Below are 19,558 nucleotides of genomic sequence, written 5' to 3' on the forward strand. Positions count from 1 at the left end.
GCTGGTTACTTATTGCCTATATTCCCTTTCCATTATATCAGACACTTAGCCCTAGAAAAGAACGTGTGTGTTTAAGACCCAGCCTTCTACTGTCTCTATTGAAGTCATCATCTGGTGTTTGTGACATCACAGTCTGTTGCCGTGAAAATGAATGTTGAAGTCATATCCTAGATTCTGACTTCAATGCACACTAAAGCTGGACAGGAACAAAGCATGGGAAAGAGCAAGTTCCTGTGCAAGCACATCTTTTTAATAACTATGTGTGGGTACAAGGAGCAAATCCTAAAAAATCAAATGAAAAGTGAATAGATTTATCTTTTAAGCCTGCTTTATTTAAAAGGTTTCCCTTGCATGAAAGTTCTTAATGGTAAGCTGCAAAAGGGAAAGGAAATGTGTGTGTGTTCTTTAATTCTCCTTATCCTCACCTTAACTTTAGGGCTTGTCTACATAGGGAAATTCAATGGCAAAACTACATCTGTTTAATTATACCAAGAGAGTTATACTGGTATAACTTTCCCTATGGCCGCTCTTCTTCTGAAATAAGAGCGGCTTTTTTTAGTATAGTTTAAACCATCTCCAAAACAACCTTAACCAAACTGGAAAAAGTCACTTTTATTCCAAAATAAGAGTCTCCATATGGGGGGTTATGTAAGTGTGCATTCACATCTTTCCTTATACCAGTATAGCTTCCTGCCTAGACAGCCCTTAAACACACTGGCTGAAATTCTGGCCCCAGGACGTCAGTGAGAGTTTTGTCATTGACTTCACTGGGTCAGGATTTCACCCACTATCTCTTCCTCCTCAGCAGAGAGGCAGATGAGTTGCAGTTTAGGTTTCACGCTATTGAGTTACCGTCAATGCAGCCCTCCAAAAATTACTAAGGTAATCCTCCAAAAATAAACAAAAAGAATTCATTTATTTTGAAAAAAAAAATATTATGAGGCGATTATAAACTGTAAAGTCTATAAACAATTAGATTTGCTCTTGCCGTTCATCTATAAGGGGAACAGGAACATTATATTACGGTCTGTGTAAGAAGAACCAAATTTGGCCTTCACACAAATAGCATTAAAATCCCACTGACGTCAAAGGCAATGGAGACACATATCACAGGGCATAATTTGGCCCTTGCTGTGGCATTTTGCTCTTGGCTGTTGACTCCCTTATGCTAGAAAGTGGAAATGCTTTTCTGCACCAAATAAAATTAACAGGAAAGGTTGAATAGTGTAACAAATACATTGGGAAAGAATGTTTAGGGCCATATACCAGCCTTCAATCTTGCACAAGACCCACACTGAGGGTATGTCTATACTTACCCGCTGGTTCGGCGACAAGCAATCGATCTTCTGGGATCGATTTATCGCGTCTTGTCTAGACGTGATAAATCGATCCCGGAAGTGCTCACCGTCAACGCCGGTAATCCTGCTCCGCGAGAGGAGTAGGCGGAGTCGACGGGGGAGCCTGCCTGCCGCGCGTGGACCCGCGGTAAGTACCTTTAAGTTCAAACTAAGATACTTCGACTTCAGCTATGTTATTCACGTAGCTGAAGTTGCGTATCTTAGTTCGAACTGGGGGCTTAGTGTGGACCAGCCCTAACATCACTAGAGGCTTTATATCAGGGGTGAGCAACTACCGGCTGGAGGCCACATTCGGCCCTTCAAACATTTTAATCTGGCCCTTAAGCTCCCGCAGGTGAGCAGGGTTGGGGGCTTTCCCCGCTCAGGCGCTCCAGCCGGGGAGTGGGATCAGGCATTTGCCCCGCTCCACATGTGCAGTGGCTCTGCACAGCTCCCAGAAGCAGCAGCATCTCCCCGCTCTGGCTCCTATGTGTAGGGGCAGCTAGGGGGCCCCTGCACGCTGCCCCCGCCCCAAGCGTGGCTGGGAACCGTGGCCAATAGGAGCTGCAGGGGCAGCACCTGTGGATGGGGCAGCGCGCAGAGCCGCCTGGCTGTGGCTCCGTGTAGGAGCTGGAGGGGGGACATGCTGCTGCTTCTGGGAACTGCCTGAGGTAAATGCTGCCTGGAGCCTGTGCCCCAACCCCCTGCCCCAGTCCTAATCCTCCTCCCGCCCTCCAAATCCCTTGGTCCCAGCCCAAAGCACCCTTCTGCACCCCCCAACCCCTCATCTCCAGCCCCACCCCAGAGCCCGCACCCCTAGCCAGAGCTCTCACCTCCACACACACACCCCAACCCCCTGCCCCAGCCCAGAGCTCCCTCCTGCACCCTGACCTCCTCATTTCTGGCCCCACCACAGAGCCCACACCCCCCAGCCGGAGCCCTCACCCCCTCCCATACCCCAACCCCCCCAATTTCATGAGCATTCATGGCCCACCATACAATTTCCATACCCAGATGTGGCCCTCGTGCCAAAAAGTTTCCCCACCCCAGCTTTATATGGATTATCTCATAAAATACCACCTCATATCCATGCTTATATTTTAATTTCATTATTAATATAGTGATATATATCAGGAACATGAACCAACTCCCACTGACTTTCACAGGAAAAAGTGCATGGAATTATGCCGAGGATTTATTTGGTCCATAATCTTACTACCTTTACATATATCAAAAGAGGGGGGACGGATAGCTCAGTGGTTTGAGCATTGGCCTGCTAAACCTAGGGTTATGAGTTCAATCCTTGAGGGGGCCACTTAGGGATCTGGGGCAAAATCAGTACTTGGGCCTGCTAGTGAAGGCAGGGGGCTGGACTTGATGACCTTTCAAGGTCCCTTCCAGTTCTAGGAGATAGGATATCTCCATTAATTTAGTTTAGTTTGTATAGTGACTGTATCTTAATCAACAGCTACAATAGACTTTATTTACACACATCATATGAAATGCCCGCATTGCTACAAATATGCTAGAAATAACATAATTCCTTCAAAGAAATCAAATTAGCAATGAGATCACTGAGACCACTGTCCACTACTATCCTCCTATAGTATTAAATTCCCTTAACCAAACTGACTTTATGAGAATAAACTAAGTGCGCCTCCAGAGAGTGTAAAGTATTGGACTTTTCATATCTAAGCTTATTATTCCTAATATCACAGAGAAACTTCCCTGAACTGGCCTTCTCCTTCCCAAATTCCCCATCTGAGCAGATGTCTCTCTTTTTCTTGCATTTACCTGTCAATCATGTTCACAGCTGAAATTTGATTTCTCTCCCAACAGTAACCTTAGATGAAATATTACCATGGGGTCAGTCCAATCTCAACCTGGCCATAAAAGTTCATTAACTCTTCCTAGACCCAATATATATTTGTTTCAAAGTAATGGGATCTGTTTTTTCAACAATGCCTAACAGGACAACCAAAAAATATACAAGTAAATGAAATTATTGTGTCTATTTTTCAGGCCAGGGTACATTGTGCCTATATAAGTCGTGTTATTACAATTATACATTAAATTAAACACTTTTTAAAAACATGTCCATAGATAACTGAACAAAATTAGAAATGATTGATCTTAGCTTATTTAAAATAAAGAACTCTTGTTAGCAATGAGCTGATCGACAATATACTATACCTGAACAGTGAAAACAAGTATCTTGACTATGTTTAAAATTCCTATTCAAGCCTATTCAATATATGCAACATAATATGCTCTACAAGGACCCATAATAAAACTAGGGGTCTGATTTTCTTCTTGCTTAAAACGCTATAAATCAGTTGTAAATTTACTGATATCAGTGAGATTACACCAGTGTATAACTCATGTAAGTTGAAAGGAGAATCGGGTCACAAAATGTGTCTCTTATGAAGTTCTCCCCTGGCCCAATCCTGCAGCCTATACCCAAGCAAAACTCCTGCAAATGTCAATGGGAGTTTGACTTGCATGAATTCTGCAGGATCAACTCCCCTTCTCCACACAGTCAGCCAAATTTTAAATAAAAATAAAACTCAGTTGCACTAGCTAATAAAAACTAACAGTATTTTGTTTAATAACACCCTTAATTGTTGATATAAGTGTTGTAGACTGTATTCTTGTCTAAAATAAGAGATTTCATAATTAAACTCACACAGGGATCTCTGTAATTGAAAATCCCATTTAAACCGCTTAGTGTTTTTTTACAGTTGAGCCTGATAATAAACAGATCCCATGGACCATATGTCTGCCTGAATCTAAGGAGGGGTGTGTGTGTGTGTGTGTGTGTGTGTGTGTGTGTGTGTATAAAAGTTTGATCTTCTCATTTTCATTAATATTGTATATTCTATAAATGTGATAGACTGAATGGATGTGATTTGGGAGAGGAAGACAGCATTATGCTTCTCATTCAATTGAAAATTCTGGGCATGTACATAAAACAATACAGAGATCTATCATTTTCATCAAAATTTGAGACAGATCTTATGTAGTCTCATACTTAACCTCCATAGCTAGTTTCTGAATGCCAGCATTTGAAGACAAAAAAATAAGATGTTTGCAAGGAATAAAATACAAATTATACTACGTAGGAGATATGCTTAGTAAACAAAAGTAAAAAACATTCACATTGCCCATGTCACTTTTACACACCTGAATATGAGCCCGATCTAACTTCCATGGGTTATTAAGTAAGTTTCATATTAACAAACAAAACAAAGAAAAAAACCCCTCTTACTCAAGTATGCAAATGAAAATCAAAATGTACCTTTTTTTTTACTTCAGGCAACAGGCATTTTCACATCACCGATGTAGAAGATTCTCTTGGGTACCTAATTTAGTAAATATATTAAAATAAACAAAAGATAATTAATAAAGAATTTTAAAACACTGTAAAATATGTCACTTTTACTGATATTGTACAGAACGGAACTGTTCTGATTGGATGCTAATTTAATTTCAGAGATTCTTCTGTATTATTTATTAACAGTATTCTAGTGCTGATGAACTTAATGGAACACTGTTTAAAATGAAAATTTTTAAATAGCAGACCTGTCCTTTATTCACATTAATAACAGGAGGATCTTAATGATAGCACAATTATCTTAGTAAAACAAAAATACAATTTTTGTCTTGACAGTGAATATCAAACTACAATAGGTGAAAGCATTTAGTTTTCTTAAATAAAAATCTTTATTATTATTAGCTGTGCTAATGTAACTGGCAAAATAATTACCAATTTCTGTATGTAGTCCATTATTTTCCAGACAACAGTTTAATAACAAAACCAGAGCTGTCATTTCTCCCTACGGTTACTCACACTATACAAGTTCAGACTGTCAAAATATATTTAAAATCTAATTTTAAAAGATTCAACACAGTTATGATGAATCTGTGTACAATAAGTGAGATAAACCAGTGAGTCAATCTATGCTCTTTAAATATGGATATTTTGTTATGTTTGTTACATCTAACTTTCTTCATTGGACTATATATATACTATGTATACATATATACAGCAAGTATTTTGCAGGAAGTATAGCTACAGCTACATCAATGTATGGTCATATCATGACATAAACATAGCAAGAAAAAATTGCATACCTGATTTAAGATTGGAAAAAAAAAAGCAAGACTATCTATGGGTTTATTTGGCATTTTGACTGCAAAACAGCTCTGCAGCTTTAAAAAAAAAATCAACTGTACAATTTGTGCCAACTAAATTATTATTCCACAATGTAAAGATCACTTTCAACATCAAACTGAATAGAGTGGCGTATTTAAATATTTTCAAGCATGCCACTTAAAACAATGTTTCTGTGTAGTGGGAAATTTTACATTAGATCATGTTTATTCAGAAATGTTTCAATCAAATCATGCATTTATACATATATAAATGCCCACATACACGTTCATAGCAAAGCAAGACAGCTCCTTTTCAAGACAGCTCCTTTGCCTCCCTAACAATCTTGTTGATCCTGTCTTTTTATTTTTGGAGAAAAGGGACAGTGTCGCCTTATATGTAATATTTGGCATCCTGCCCAGGATCTCTTAAAGCAGATGACTTTTGGTGTAATTTTCCTCAAGATGACCTCTGCTCTCATGCCAATTGATGAATCCATCCTGTTATTAATGCATTTAGTTGGGAGGAATAGGTATTCAATTTTCACACCTGAAGACCATCCAAAAAAGTGTTGTGGTCAGCCTGCTCTATTATCTTTAGTCTTTGATGAGTCTTTTATCTAGAACCACAATAGTTCAATCAGTTCAAAGGAGAACTGAAACAAGAGTGGACATGCCTCTCACAGGCACAGCGCATGGAATCATTTAACAGGTTTATTTGAAGATCAGGTATTAATAAAAAGAGATTCCAAGAAATGCAGCACTAAAACAGCCTGGAGAGGCTAAGCAGATTTATTAATTTAACATGGCTGATAACACTTCTTTTTCTTCTTCTTTTAATTTGACAAAGTTGGGACATGAGAGTTATCATTTAATAAATTTGCTCCTCTATAATGTGGTGTGTTAAAAAGGATTTTACAATAAAGGCTGCTGAAAGACTGTGCTCAGTTTAGAGACTGAATCTGGTGTGGCATGAATATACAATTTTAAGCAGATGTAATCTTATATTATTCCTGTCTCCAAAGTGACTCTGCAGTAGATCTCTTATCAAAAGTGAAGTCTGTGCATCCTACATTGCAAAACAGAAATGTATTGCAAACTCTGGCCTGGCTTCTTATGTATTCCAGTACTTTCATCAGTGAATTAGCAGTTTGGGGGGGGGGGGGAGAGGGAACTGGATCTTTTTTGTTTGTGTTACTTACCTTTCATCACTGCCAATGTTTCATTGCAAGGGCCTCAAATGTTTGAGAAAGCTGGGACTCTTTTTAGAGAACACCACAACTTTAGGAACTGATATCCACACACAAAACCCACTTTTTAAAGGTTTCAGAGTAGCAGCTGTGTTAGTCTGTATCCCAAAAAGAACAGGAGTACTTGTGGCACTTTAGAGACTAACAAATTTATTAGACCATAAGCTTTCGTGGGCTACAGCCCACTTCTTTCTTCGCATCCGATGAAGTGGGCTGTAGTCCACGAAAGCTTATGCTCTAATAAATTTGTTAGTCTCTAAGGCGCCACAAGTACTCCTGTTCTTTTTACGGATACAGACTAACACGGCTGCTACTCTGAAACCACTTTTTAAAGTTAGTTCCCAAGATCTTGTACATTTCTACTTTTAAAAATCAGTGAAAGGGAAGGTTCTGGCTCCAGGTAGGATAATCAGCCTGTGTTAAAATGGAGCATTAAACTCTATCTCCGAGAGAGAGAAATTCAGCTGGATTTGGAAAACTGCTCTTCTCCCAACTGCAAATGATTTACAAAGCATGCAGCCTAAACCTCCCCCACCCCCTTCTCCTCCAGCCACCAAGGCTCTGATCCCAAACCTAATTGAAAGACTCCCATTGACTTCAACGGGCTTTGGATCAAGTTTAAGTGAGCCCAGGTTATCAGACAGAAAAGGAAAAAGGGGCCGAATCCAAATAAAAGAACAGCCCAGCTGGCTCCAGGAACGTACCTAAGGGATGATCACTCAGCGGAAGGCCGCCTGCATGACACACCGGCGCTAAGGTTTGGACGGATGGATGGATCCTTCAGGAATTGAATTTAGACAACACACAAAAGCAGCGGCCTCCCTCCCCTCCGGCCCGCTGCAGTGCAGCCCCCGCCCTCCCCAGGGTGTAACACAGGCAGGCTGGGCCGCCCGAGAGCCCCCTTGGCAGTGGTTGGGAGGTGTGATCCGCCTGGCCTGTTTGTTGGCACAAACCCCTGCCTGGGTGAACGCCCAGACACAGAGCCCCCTATTCATGGGGCAGCGCTGAGAGGTACCAGCCCCTGCGCTCGCCCCCAGACTAGGCTCACGGTGGCCGTGGGGTGTCCCTCCCCCCTGCCCCAGCGCTTCTGGTCTGGGCCGCCTCCTTTGCAAGCAGCCTCTTGGCTCCCCGCTGGGGCTGGCCCCTGCCCATTTGCCTCCTAGGGGGGCACTTCACGCTAACACCCCCGGCTTGGCCCGGGATCGTCCCCACAAAGTTCTGGGCAAAGCCCCGGCAGAACAGAGCCGCTTCGGCTCTAAGCGGCTTACAGGGGCGAACACGTGCCGGGAACCGCAGCCGCTCTCGCCCCGTCCTCAGGCGCTCGGGGAGGGTCGGGGCTAGCGGCCAGACCCGGGCCCTTGCCCCTGCGCGGGGCCACCTACTCCCCGCAGCGCGCCTGCCCCAGGGCAGGGCTAGAGGCTGCGGAGCGGCTCGGCCCGGCAGCCGGAGCTGGGCTGGTCCCAGCGCCGCGCCGCGGAGGGTCCGTGTTCCTGGGTGGGGACACAGGCTGCCCTCGGCGGAGGGAGGCGCGCGGGTCTGCGCCCTTTGGGCAGGGCACAGCGGGGGCTGGCAGACGCCGTCCGTAGTCCCTTGAAATCCCTTGGCCCCGTCCCCACTGCCGTCCGTGGGAACTCCCCCCGTTTGAGTTCAGTGGGAGCAGGATCGGGCCCTTAATGGTCACGTTTCTGACGGGCCTGAGCCCTGACAGTGCCTGGGGGAAATACACAAATGCTGTTTCCTCCCTCAGCCCAGTGTCCCGAGGGAATGACCTCTCCTGCTATCCGGATCGGAAACGGAGACCCAGACCGGAACACATTTACACATCCGACCTCTCCACACGGGTTTACATTTACATAATAAAGTGGAGGGGAAAGGACCGAAACCGGAGACATACACTTAAAAACTACGTCTGAGACCACGCGGGTTATAATCGCCCTGCCCTTTGCTTCAGTGCCCCCACATTGCAACCTCAGCCGTACTTGGGACAGTGTTTGGGATTTGTGGGTTCATGTCAACAGGATGCTATTTAATCGGATTCAGATCAGGTATTTCATTTCCAGAAACATTCCGAGTCATAACAAAACTATTGATACACATCAACCCGCAGGCAGATGGTTGCATTCAGGAACGCCCAATAGACGTTGGAAGCAAAGAGTTTATTCGGGAGAAATTTGGGGAGGGGTTATTTAAGTGGTAGAGATTTTCTTGGGGGGGGGGAGTTAATTATTTTTGTTGGGGGGTGGAGGTTCCCTTTCTTTTTTTTAAATAATCCAAGCCTGGATGTAAGAAGCCAAAAGGGAACAAAAATCTTTGCCATTCTGCAGCTGGCTAGGGTGTGACTGTAGATCCAAATTCTGGCCACCTCAAGCCTGGGAAATGAATGTGTATTGCTGGTCTGCCTGACACCACGGAGGCTTCAAGGACGCTTGTTTTACACTGAAAATCCAGGCGGAGAGGGAGGGTAACTGTTGGCCAGATCACACATTGAAATGGGGGTGTTGAGCCCCGTTACGCCTCCATCCACAGCCATTAACATTTTGTTTTAAAGGGGAAAAGCTGCTGAGAACACTTTTCGGGGCTGTACTTCTTTATAAATTAACAATTGAGAGGCCATCAGTGACACTTCATCCTCTCACCCCGCTGGAAACTTTAGACACTGCTTGATTTGTCTCTCGCTCTATGCCTGTGAAAACGAGACTTCTAGCAAACTTCTGCTCTGTCTTCCATTCCTTCCATGCAAGATGTCTGGTGGGTATGTATTTAAAAGGAAAACACGTCAAAGTATACAGTTCTTAAAATCAAGCGCTATCTTCATCAGTATAACTCACTGCCAAAACTGCAGGCCTAAAGTATTTCACTGCAGTGTAAGAAATTGCACCGTTTTAGACTTGAGGACCAGAAATGTGGGCACAGCACGCTGGAAACTCTCAATTTTGGTGAGTAATCAGCGATAACAAGCTGCCCTCAAGCACACTGCCAAATTATAGATTCAGATCAAGGTGATGGTGACTAAAAGAGCAGGAGTTTAACTGATTAGCCAAGTATCAACACGCGCATCTACCCCCCGTGTGCTACTTAGCGCTCGCATCGATCGTTTTCATCTTGGAATATTTTGCATTGCCCTGGTCTTGAGTTCACAAATCTGAGTGCACTCACTCCCCAAAGAGTGGTAAGCTTTATTTTTGGTCCTCCTCCACCACCAATTCCAGTCTATACTGACTGTCCTACGGTAACAGATGCTGTGGAGTGTACAGCATTAACATCTATTGATTTGCATCCACGGAGCCTGCTAAATTCATTAGAAAGTGCTAAAACTGTAGTGTCTGAATGCTCAACTGTTTCTCTGAAAAAATAGTTCTTTAAACAACCTCCCACCTTTTTGCGTCCTGTTGTACTAGCTTGTGCTATTTATAACAAGATGTGCACTTAAAATAGATACTATGTGGATACAGATAACCTGAGTGTATGTAAAGATGTGTTAAGCATGCAAAATATATTACATTTGCCACAGCAACAACTGGAATCTCCATGTTTTATGGTATCTACTGACAACATGACATTAGTGATTTTAAAGGAGAAAATGTTTATTTAAAACCTTCACTACTGAAAAAAAGTATTTTTGTATGTGGCATTTTTAAATCCAAACATCTGAACAGGTGTCAGAAACAGTGAGTCCATTTAGTTCAGATGATGATCTTAGTAATAAATACAGAGGATTTCCTTTCAAAGCTGCACATGCTGAAATGACACCAATGTGGTTCTGGCATCTGAGCAGATAATTCTGATATATGCATCATTTCCTCCCTAAATCCAGGAAGCAGCAGTACTCTGTGTCTGATATTATGTCAGAGAAATTGGTATTAAAAATTATGAATGATTCTTGATCAACTTCTTACATACAGCGGGGCGCGGGGAATACAGGGAAATGAAGCAGCGGTGCCAAAGTTAGTCCAAAAGAAAAAGCTTTTTAAAAGAAGGGCTTTTATTGTGGGGTAAATAAAAAAGGGAAGTAGCCTTTCTAATAAGTAAAGCCACATTTTTATTGTTGCTGAACAAAATGAGCAAACAGCACAGTTGCAATTGCAGAGAGTTATTAAAGAAAAAATACACTCAGGTGGCTATGAATATTTTCCCCTTTTCAGATGTGATCCTGTGTGCGGAGGCAGGGAAAATACTGTAGTACAAACACAAAAATATTTCACTCCACTAAGCCGAATCCTTGATGTTGGGAAGGGGGTTATGCTACATTTTAGAAAAAGCTTAAGAGTTGGGGGGTTTTTTGTATCACATTGAACCATATTTCAAACTGAGCAAAGGGTCGCCTCTTTTGTGCACATCTTAATGAACATTCTTTGCAATGTAGGTAATAAATGAGAAAGAACCATAGGGCGATGGCAGAAATGGGACACTGTTAACGATGTGGAGAGTAAGAACTAACTATCTCTTTTGACATATGGGGCCATATCTCCTTACTCAGGCAAAGCTTCCACTGACTTCAGTAAGAGATTTACATGAATGAGAAGTCAGTAAAGGGTACAGACTCCTGCTCCCCATTCAAATCAATGGGAATTTTAGCACTGAGTTTAGTGAGAGGCTTAGCAGGATACAAGCCAGAATGCTCCAAGCAAGGGGTGATTAATGAATATAGGTTATTCAGAGCAGATCTGTTCCAATTAGTTCTCAGCAAGCAGTTCTGCTGGAAAGGTGTGATCTCCCCTTAAATTCACACAGAACCCCAATAGATGCTTTGCTTTAGTGGTTATTAAAACTTGCTTGTAGTGGGTTTTTTTTTCTTTAGTTGCAATGTAACAGTATTTCAGACAGAGATTCAAATACAGCCTAAGGAAGACAATGCATTTTAAGTCTGAAGTAAAGACTGATATGTTAGGTTCATGGGCTAGGAAAAGGACCAGCCTTTTCTCTGTTGGAGTGTTTTTCCCTCTGACAATCTATTTCTTGGAAGGCTTTTCTTAGCTCAGTTCATAAAACCTTTACCTATACTGTGGGTGTACTAAAACCAACCAAGCAAAACCCAGAAAGAGCAATGTTTCATTTGCTCTATCACCTCTTCTTGGACTCAAAATACTATTGTAAACCTAGTAACTGCTTACACCTTTTCATGTTACTAAACTATAAGATCTATTGTATTAACCGGGTTAATGTTGTGCCACAAATTGATTGCACATAAGTGGGGCTCTGCATCTGTGCCTAAGGAACTAGCTGCAGTGTATTAGTTTAAAAGGTAATTTTAAACGTAAGGTGCTTATCAGTTTACTGAAAATATCAATACTTGTGAATCTTTTGGAATGATTCAGTCCCTAAGTGACCGCTATGAAAAATGTGGGCACTAATAGAGGTTTAAACATTTCAAGAAGGAGAAAAAGTTGCTATCTTTACTAGAGCAGATAATTTTCTAATCAGCCAATGGCAGCCAGTTTACCCTCAGATTACATATTAACTAGAATATGAAGCTCCAATTAACCAGAATATGGAGCTTGAACCATTACTCAAATTGTGGTGTAACAGAAGGTCAAATGCCAAAGGGCACTCCATTGACTTCGTGTTCAGGAGGAGGGACGAATATAGAACAGAATTGGTTAACACCAGGGACCAGTTCCAAAGCTCCATAAAAGTTTCCCATTGAAAGGACCCATTCTGCTACCACTGAAGTCAGAGATTTATTTATTTGCCATTGACTTTAATGGGAGCTGATTCAGTCAGAAATCAATGCTTGAACTCCCCCCCCCCCTCGATGTGACTGTTGACACAACCTGTTGTGTTTTAAGGGAAACTCGGTCTTCCTGAGCAGAGCATGACTTAGGGGTCCGATCCTTCAGTCCTGACCTGAAATCAGTGAGAACTCTGCCTGGGTAAACAGTGCAAGACCCAACCTGGAGCAGTTTCTCTGAGAAACAGCTGTTTGACCCCCCACCCCCAAGAACAGAATTCTGGTGCAGTTTGCTGTGATGTTTTAAATTCCACTCTCTCCGTACTCTGGGGGTTATTTTATAATTTGGAAGAAATTTATAAATAGTGTTGGTTTTTATGAGCCTGAGATAAAGCTAAATTCAAGTGAAGCTGTAACATTCTTCAGAGAGGCCTAAGTTTTTCAAATGAACTACAAAGTTAATCCTATTCAAATACTGGAGAAAACGCTATGAAAACCTCTCTACTTATTTGGGAGCTGCTAGGGAAAGTAACTGTAAAATAATTGGGTCAATTGTTTTAGGAGATATTCAGAGCTTTGAACCTTGACATTTTTTAGCAAATTAACCTTTTTGAATGTTTGTTTAGGACAAATAACTTGAAAGTCCTTTGATTTTTTATTTTTCCCTCCTAAATTCACTGTGAACCTTCTAAGGCCTGTGGCTGACAAGAAAACTCTGATGTGGAAAAGGGAGGGGAGGGAGGTTAGAATGGGGTATCTGCCAAATGTCCAAAACTCTTTATCTCTAACATTAAATGAATATGTGACAAGAAAAACCTGACGCGGTGTCATCTCTTACTACATACAAACTGTTCTGCTTGGATCAGATGATAAGAGGATGTTAAGTCTTCCCTTTCACTCTACTCCATCATAAAACAATCAAAATATAGGACCATATCGTGTCATCAGGTTTTTCAGCAGAACTTCCCTTTGAGATCAATGGCTTGAAATTGATGGCACGATATGACTCATAGCAACTAAGGCTCTCTAAGTCATTACAAAACTGAGAAATTATACCAAGTACCTGAAAGATCACGTTTTTCACCTGCCTGACATATAACTAATTTCTAGTGGGTGATAATTTTCCACTTTACATATAACTGGTCACTAACTTCTCTTCTCCTTTTTATCAGTGGGTTCAACTCTTGTATCAGCATCACTTCCTTGCAATGTATTAGGCTTAGATACTGCTTTCATAGTTGTTTAACTTTTTAAACTACACACTAAAAAACTGAGTACAGAATCAAAAAAATGCAGTTTATTATTGTAGATTATTCTCTCTTTTGATATAACCATAAAGTTGAAAATGAAAGAAAAGCACATAAGAACATCACACGTGGTTAGTAACTCAAGATATAAAACAATTTTGCACAGCAAAATATGTAAAAGAAAAAGTAACTGACAAGATTTTTTTATATTTATTGTGGTAAGATTTACTTTCCATTTTTTTTAAAAGACAGGATATCAGTCCCTGAAAATAAAATTTACTGGTTATTGCCTTTAAAACTGTGGAATTTTTGAAGTTACAGAAAATCCAGTTCTGCACCACAATACAACTGTAAAAAAATCTGCATCATCTTAAAACTGTGCAGTAATGCCATCTTTATAACTGCATAAACTGTATTAGCGTTCTAAACAGGTTTGTCTTTTTTTTATATGCTTGCAGGTTATATCTTAGTGCAATTCAGTCCCAAATACTTCAATTTTGAAAAAAAAATACATTTTGAATGTAAAATACCCCTATAGATATAAACAGGGGTGCCTCCCCCTTTTAATACTTTGGTTTTCAAATACAGTTAGTGGTATAGCAAGTACTACATATACCCAACTTATATTTAAGTTGCAAGCACATGCTGCATAAGCTACTCTTAAAAAACAGTCCCATTGCAAATTCTACCCCCCTTTACATCACAACAGTAAACAATTTAGTGCATCAATCTTTTTGTTTTTAAATCTACATCTAAACAGACCTAACTCTTTCAAATTTATCTATAACATTCCTTTATCTGTAGCATACATTTTAACTTGGCGTACAGATGATAAAAACTAGAATTAAATTATATACTAGGAACCCAGAGCATTCACATTTGACAATGACCAGATGCAAAAGAAAAAAAGGAAATAAACTTGGGGCAGATCACGTAAAGATAAATTTTAGACTGCTTTAGGCAACAGCATGGTTTTAAAGTCCCCAAATTGGGAAGCGATTTTTAAAAAAAAAACATCTTTCCAAAGTTTCTTTTTTTTTTCTTTTTTTTTTTTTGCCACATTAGGTTATCAGAATCCATTCTGGCATTTTTAGAACAGGGAATGCTTCAGTGCATTTAAAAGGAAGTCTGAAGTTTTGAGTAACTCAAAGCAGTTTTAGAGCAGACGCAAACTTTAATGGGGAGGAAGAGGAGGAAGATCAAAGGTTGCACTTTTTTGCTTTCAACTCAAAAAAGTGATGAGGCAATAAAACAAAAGGATGAATGCCATGCCATAATAGTCTCCAAAAGTCCATTTCCAAGCAAAAGAAAAAAAATAATTATACCATACATGTCCAGCATGCAGGGTGTTTTATTAATATAATGTCTCTTTTCCATAGTCCATTGTTGCTAAGACAAAATAGCAAGCATAATGCATGAGATGAGTATGGGATCTAATGGCAGACTAAAAGTCTCATGTTTGGCAGATTAAGGCCAAAACTCACATGAACACACCGAAGGCTGATGCAGGCTTGATTTTGGCAGGTTGATCTAGGTATATCTCTAGTTTAGCACAACAACGCTAAAAACTGATGGAACTCAGCAAGCTGGAGTCTAAAAAATTCACATTGTTTTTGTATTTTTTGTATGTTTTTTGTTTTTTTTTAATTTTATTTTATTTTATTTTTTTTGCAAAGCTCAAATCTCATATGAAGAATTCAGGATGGCAAAAAAAACCAAACACCTTTGACTTTTTTGGACACAGCAAGGTCAAAAGAAAAAAAAAACCTCATGAACTTAAAAAAATATAATGTGGATGGCAGGTTTCAAACAACAAACTTCATATGAAGAACTGAGTTGGTGGCAAGTTGGATCTTATAATGTTTAAAAAAAAAACACATTGCAAGCCCCCACAAAAATAAAACAGAAAAGCAACTCATGTAGAACTTTAGGTTGGCCAACAATGAGCCAGCCCCACCTTAAAAAAACAACTTTTTTGTTGTTGTTTTTTTGTTTGTTTTAATTGTTTCGAGTTTAAAAAAATATAAGGTGGCAAGCTTGGTTGTTGATCTAGCAAGCCCCCAACAACAACTCACATGGAGAACTTTATTTAAGGTGGCAAGGCTGTTGGAACTCACATGAAAAACTCTGGAGAGGAAGGGTTGTCGCTGCTGGATCCGTTTTCTCTGAAGCCATTGCTGACCAGCTTCTCATATTTTTCCTTGTAGGCGTCCCTCTCCCGGACCAGCCTGGAGATCTCTTGCTTTAGGTGCTCTACTTGCTGCAGCAGCTGGTTCTTCTCTGACTCCAGGACGTGCCTTTGCTGGACCCTCTTGAAGCGACAGGACTGGGCATAGCCTCTGTTTTTGAGGGTCCTCCTCTTCTGTTTCAGCCGGATCACCTCTTCCTTGCTCACCCCTCGGAGCTGCCTGTTCAGCTCCCTCACCGACATGGTCACCAGCTGCTCATCCGAGAAGCGGTCGTCGAAATGCAGGCTGCTGCTGTGGTGCGGGTGGTGCAGACCCCCTCCACCACCGCCTCCCCCGGTGCTGCTGCTGCTGCTGCTACTGCTGCTGGACTGCACGCTGCCCGGCTGCTGGTGGTGGTGGTGCCCCGCCGGGTGGTGATGGTGGTGGTAGTGGGGTGCCCCGTTCTGAGCCGCGGCCGCAGCGATCACTGCGGAGACCACGGCGGCGGCAGAGCCCATCTCTTCCCCGGGCATGGAGCCGCCAGTGCCGGCCGCCGCGGCGGCCAGCTGCTGCCCTCTAGCATAGCCATCGAAGCTGCCCTGGAGTTGGTGGTGGCTGCTGTTGATCAGCGCTTCCACCGCGTCTTCGGGGCTGAATCCCAACGCCTCTGGGTTGAGCTGCTGCGGGTAGCCGGTCATCCAGTAATAATCTTCCAGGTGGGTCTTCTGGTCCGTGCCAGAGCCCGGGCTGGGCGCCGAGAAGCTCGGGGAAGGGGGCACCGAGCTGCAGGGCGTGCTCATCGGGGTGGAAGAGAGCGATCCCCCAGCGATCAAGCGGCCGCACTGGCTGATAATGCGATCGGTCTCCACCGGCTCCTTTTTCACTTCAAACTTCATCAGATCGAAGTCATTAACATATTCCATGGCCAGGGGACTGGTGGGCAGGTCGGAGTTGCTCATTGCCAGTTCTGATGCCATCCTTTTGCTGCTGACAGTCCTCCAGAAAGGGTGCGCACCAGGAGCGAGGGGACTGCTCTGAGTTGCAACCGGGTGAGCCAGCTTGATTATTTGCAATATCTATTTTCCTTCTCTCTCTCCACCAGCCCCTTGCAACCTTCGCTCCAATTTGCACCGACTGTTTCTCTCTCTCTCTCTTTATTATCCTTTGCAGAGCCTATAGTATTGATGATGCATCAGAGCGGGTTGCTCTTTCTAGTCGCCTTTTGCATAAAGGTTGTTTCTCTCTGTTGCAGCTTGGCAAACTGCAGCTGGAATTGTTAGTTGTTGCTGCAAAGGTGGCTTTATGATTATTTTTTAACACTTCATCATGTCTTTCCTCCGGTCTTTTTCATGCAAAGTGCAAACCGAGAAGAGGTTCATCGGGGAAGAGGAGGAGGGGAAAAAGACTGAAGGATAAATTAAAACCAAAAAAAAAAAAAAGAAGAAATTAAGTCGGCGCGATAACCAAAATAATATTTTTTCTTTAAAAAAAAAAAAGAAAGAAAAAACGGAACCCCAAAGCTACAGCAAGAAGATGAAAAACATTTTAAAGGTCTCATCCAGCAGTAGAGTTTAAAAGCATTGCTGAGTTTTATAGCAGTCCTGACGTCAGCTTTCAAATGGGAAATTGACTCCAAGTCTGGACCAATGGGTTGCTTCAATCTCAGCCCTCATTAGCATAATAGTATAGAAACAAGGAAACTTTTCGAAGCTGTCAATCAGGGGCCAATCAGCTGACTGTCAGCTGGGGCTATGCTTTTAACTCTTTCTTCACCATATCCTTGCACTCGTTTTCACATGGGCTTAATGTTTATCACCTGAGTTAAGAGAGAAAATATTAGGGAATTCAGGAAATTCAGTGCTTTGTTTCCTTTTCTTTCTTTTTGTTGCACTGTTTTTAATAGGAAAGCATAAACGTGGCCTCCTTAAAACTCTCGCAGTTTTCTCTTTCTCTGCATGCCATGCTGAAGCATTTATATGTGACAGCTTTGTTAGGTAACTTGTTTCTTATAGTGCATGTTTTTGTTTTTTTGTTTAATAAAACAACTGATCCTACCTAAACCATCCTCGGGCGGAAGGGGTAGGAGGCCCGTCTCTTGCTGGGGGGAACCGTCTACCAAGAAACGCAGGGACTTTTGCTAAAAGGCGGGGGTGGGTTTGGGAGGGGAGTCTGGAAATGGGGAGCGAAGGTAAGTGTAAAGTTAAGGCTGTGCTGTCTAGGGGGCAGGCACCTTTTGAGCTGTTGGACTAAAGAGACAGACACTGGGTCCATCGTAGAGAAACTTACTTTCGGGGCATGTTGATGAAGGAAGCAAATGAAACTCCGCTCCCGTCCCCCCAGCAGGGCTGCTAAAGTAACAGCCGAGCCTGGGCAGCGGCACAAAGGCTAGGAAGAGTTAACTCAGGAGCTCAGCAAAGCCGAGAGATCCCTCCTGCAGACTTCGGCCACACCGAGGCCTTTGCCTCCTGTCTCGTGCACGCGCAAAGTATAATCCGATCCCCGCCTCGCTGGGGTTCGGGCCACTTGCACGCTCAAGTTAAAGTGAATAACTTTGTACTTGATCGTGACATTCAGCCCTCCCCCATCTACCCTACATCATCAAGGGGTTACACGTTCAGCAAAGCGGCTTGCCACCCGGCCAGGGGCTCCTGTCCCCCTTTAGTGCTGATAACGACCCCCAGCCCACGAATCGATTGCTGTTTGACCTCGTGCAAACAAATCAAACCAAACTCCAGTGTAGGCTCCGATTCTAAAGAGGGGGCAAGTTTGGGAGAAGAGATTTGGATTGGAGGGGCTAGGAAAGATCTGTCTCTATCTATAAACGCAGCTATTGTATGCAGATCCCCAGCAGCGCCCCTTTAGACTGTTGATCTGTTTAATTAATTTAATACATTTAGAGCTAATTATATTTATTTTATTTTATTTTTTGTTGTAAAAACTGAAAGCAAATTGGGAAGGAAGAGTGAAAACCACGGTGGATGTGCTTGGTTTAAACCTCGACAGCGCCACCTTTCGGCAAAGGTCAGTTTAATCTTGATCCATGTCCAGTTTTGTTGCTCAACCAGCTTTCTTGTAGTGTAAGTGCAGAAAAGTTTATGTAGCGCATTAACTCTGCCATTAACTCTTACAGCGGTGGATTTCTCGTGCCTGCCAATCAGGCCGTTCCCTAGGCTACTGCAATAAAGGCAACCAAGTCACCCGGTCTAAAGAGCTGGCTTCTCAGTTTAACAAAGGGGGTAGAGACAAGGGGCTATGCTGGTAATGTTTCTGCACAGGGTATCCTGAAGTAAGACAAAAAAGAAATCTTTAAAATTGCCAGCCTTGATTTTCAACTGACTTTATGGCAGTACCAATAGAATTAAAGTTACTTGTAATTCAGTGATAAATGAGTTGTCTGTAGTAAGTAAGATTAAGTGCAGTGCTATAAAGTTGTTTATCTGAGAAGTAAGTCTCAGAAACCTGACTTCTGACACTTAGTCATATATTAAACCAGCTTATTGAACATTGCACTTCAGAACCTTTCTTCTTCCCCTGCCGTCTCACTCTCCTGCCTCTCTTGTTATAAATAATTTGCTATTTATAACAATTCCAAGAATATTACTCCATATTTTTTTCCACCAGTTGTGGAAATCGTCATTTTCAAAAGCCAAAGAATCTCCACCTGGGAAGTAGGACATAGGTAGTAGGTTTACAGTAGATAACATCTCATGATTATGTCATTATGATTATCAGCTCC

At 42.2% G+C, this 19,558-nt stretch overlaps 1 protein-coding gene and 1 long non-coding RNA gene across 3 annotated transcripts in view; one reads left to right on the plus strand and one right to left on the minus strand.

Annotated features, from left to right (window-relative positions):
- Nucleotides 1-16,799, minus strand: part of MAF (MAF bZIP transcription factor) — a 245,140-nt gene extending 228,341 nt beyond the window's left edge. For both annotated transcript variants that reach the window (XM_005300565.4, XM_042852142.2), the window contains exons 1-2: nucleotides 15,772-16,799; nucleotides 4,636-4,699 (exon numbers count right to left, since the gene is read on the minus strand). In XM_005300565.4, coding sequence (XP_005300622.1) covers nucleotides 4,666-4,699; nucleotides 15,772-16,799 — 1,062 coding nt within the window. In that variant the 3' untranslated portion in view covers nucleotides 4,636-4,665. The remainder of the gene's footprint in view (nucleotides 1-4,635; nucleotides 4,700-15,771) is intronic.
- LOC135975682 (uncharacterized) overlaps nucleotides 7,195-19,558 on the plus strand; it is a 93,362-nt gene continuing 80,998 nt past the window's right edge. The window contains exons 1-2 of the long non-coding RNA XR_010592668.1: nucleotides 7,195-7,496; nucleotides 8,487-18,843. This is a non-coding gene — a long non-coding RNA (uncharacterized LOC135975682). The remainder of the gene's footprint in view (nucleotides 7,497-8,486; nucleotides 18,844-19,558) is intronic.

This window comes from Chrysemys picta, chromosome 14 (assembly GCF_011386835.1).
Source record: "Chrysemys picta bellii isolate R12L10 chromosome 14, ASM1138683v2, whole genome shotgun sequence".
NCBI classification, from domain to species: domain Eukaryota; kingdom Metazoa; phylum Chordata; order Testudines; family Emydidae; genus Chrysemys; species Chrysemys picta.